The sequence below is a fragment of the Mesitornis unicolor genome, unplaced genomic scaffold (assembly GCF_000695765.1).
Source record: "Mesitornis unicolor isolate BGI_N332 unplaced genomic scaffold, ASM69576v1 scaffold28353, whole genome shotgun sequence".
Lineage (NCBI taxonomy): Eukaryota > Metazoa > Chordata > Aves > Mesitornithiformes > Mesitornithidae > Mesitornis > Mesitornis unicolor.
This window is the reverse complement of record NW_010175780.1, coordinates 1,137-3,095: the sequence shown is the minus strand read 5'-3', so window position 1 is coordinate 3,095 and position 1,959 is coordinate 1,137. Positions and strand designations below refer to the sequence as shown.

Genomic DNA, 1,959 nt, shown 5'->3' with positions numbered 1-1,959 from the left:
AGCGGTTCACTTTTTCTTACTGTGGTGATGTTACACATAATATTTCCCAAATATGCAGAATTTCCCATCTCTTTCAATATATCCACTGATCCACAGGCTTACGAACAGATACAACCTTACAACAGGTTTCTGATCAAGACCACTGAAATTGTTACATAATGCTGGCTACTCCATACTAAACACATCATATAAACACATTAAGTCAGACTTTCACTTAAAGGATACGAGAAGCGATCATTCCATGTTGCTCTTTCAACATAATCCAACATAACAACAGCTTTAATTGTCGTTAGAAGTTTGTTCCATGTTTCATCAAAGTCAACTACTCGTGGTTTCAAGGACATTGTGGGGCTTTAGTGTTAATCTGTAGAAGAATTAAACATCAGACAACACTGCACAATCATTTAAAAAAACAAAACATTTCCTTTGAATATTTCAATTTAAACTTTGTACGCTGTTGTACCACCATGACACAGCAACACCAGGAACATCCACCCATGCTTCCACACCCTCCAAAATCAAGCTCACAAGTCCTTACTTTTAAAGTTATGCAATGGAATATTAACGTTATACGAACAGCCTATAACATACCACCAATTTGTCTCACAACATCGTGACTCACGAAGCTTACCACTTTACCAAGCTGCCCATTTAACAGTGCCATGTGAAGAAAACAACTTTCATGTAAATTTTTGTTTGTTTACTTTTATGCAAAGACTGTTTCAGCTGTATCCCAGACAATTTTGGGCAGGAACACACTGTATGTATTACCAGAGTACTTGAAATTACTACTGTCAGTTTGTTGTCTATGTTCACCTCAAGCTTTCATGAGACATTTTTGGTGTTATATTTAAAAAGCCACAAAACCCAAAAGCTTTGATCAGGATGACAAAAAGAAAACACATCTAAACACAGAGCATTATGCAGAGCTTGTGCAGCTTATTGCACTGTGAAGCAAGACAAATCGTGAATTATTTCAAATAAAACATCTTGAAAATACAAAAGTGGTGTGTTTTATATAAAAAATAATGGAAAAGATTTATTGAAAGAAAAACATTAAATTACTGAAATAAAACTAGGAAAAAAGGTAATTTTAAAAAAAGAGGTCCTGAGAGAGACCCAACTGTGAAGGCCTCCTCTTTGTTTCTGTTTGCCTCTGTCCCATGCACCTAATCTAGAAAGGACTTGATGTGTGACATTCCGTGCACAAAGCCAGTCCAGCTCCTGCTCAGAAACACAACATCATAAGACTAAAACAAAAAAACTGAAAGAACACTTTTATTTCCATTTTAAATAGATGGACAAGTTACTCAACTTGTCTTCCCAAATTTTCAAGGTCAGAAGGCAAAAAATAAAGCTAGTGACAGACTTTTAGCACACAAAGCACTCCTCTGCAAGGGAATTTTGAGTGAAATGTCATGTTAAAATACTATTTATCAACCAGCTTACTATCTTAACTGCTACCAGTTCTTAATTTTTCTCAGGCAGATTAGTTCACTCAAACTGCAGATTGTATGGCTTCTCAGTTTAAGGAAAAAAAAAAAAATCAGATGCAACTTTTACACCACACGCATGCAAAATGCCACCCTGACTGACTAACCAAGCTCCTTAACTGCTGTGAATTCAGGAACCAGAGAGGATTGTTTTCCTCTACCTGCAAGACAACAGTTTCCATTTAAAATGTAATTGATGTATTACCCAACCCACACTTGCTTTGATTTCATAAAGAAACTAAGTAATATCAAGGAAGTGGTATTATTCTAGGTTTTATGAACAGGAAACTTTAAGAACTAAAGCTCAGTAAGTGGTACATATTTTCAGTCCAATAGAAACACTGAAGTTGTTATATTTGCCACATGGCTATTACCACTTTGGGAAATTAAAAAAAAAAAATAATCTTCAATCTAAAGCAGTTTACTACACAGAAAATCAGTGAGAAGTGACAAAGCAAACACATAT

General features: G+C 35.3%; 1 protein-coding gene across 1 annotated transcript in view; it reads right to left on the bottom strand.

Annotated features, from left to right (window-relative positions):
* Window positions 1–367, bottom strand: part of CUL2 (cullin 2) — a 40,467-nt gene extending 40,100 nt beyond the window's left edge. Inside the window, exon 1 of the mRNA XM_010181517.1 lies at window positions 226–367. Coding sequence (XP_010179819.1) covers window positions 226–344 — 119 coding nt within the window. The 5' untranslated portion in view covers window positions 345–367. The remainder of the gene's footprint in view (window positions 1–225) is intronic.
* Between the last annotated feature and the right edge of the window lie 1,592 nt (window positions 368–1,959).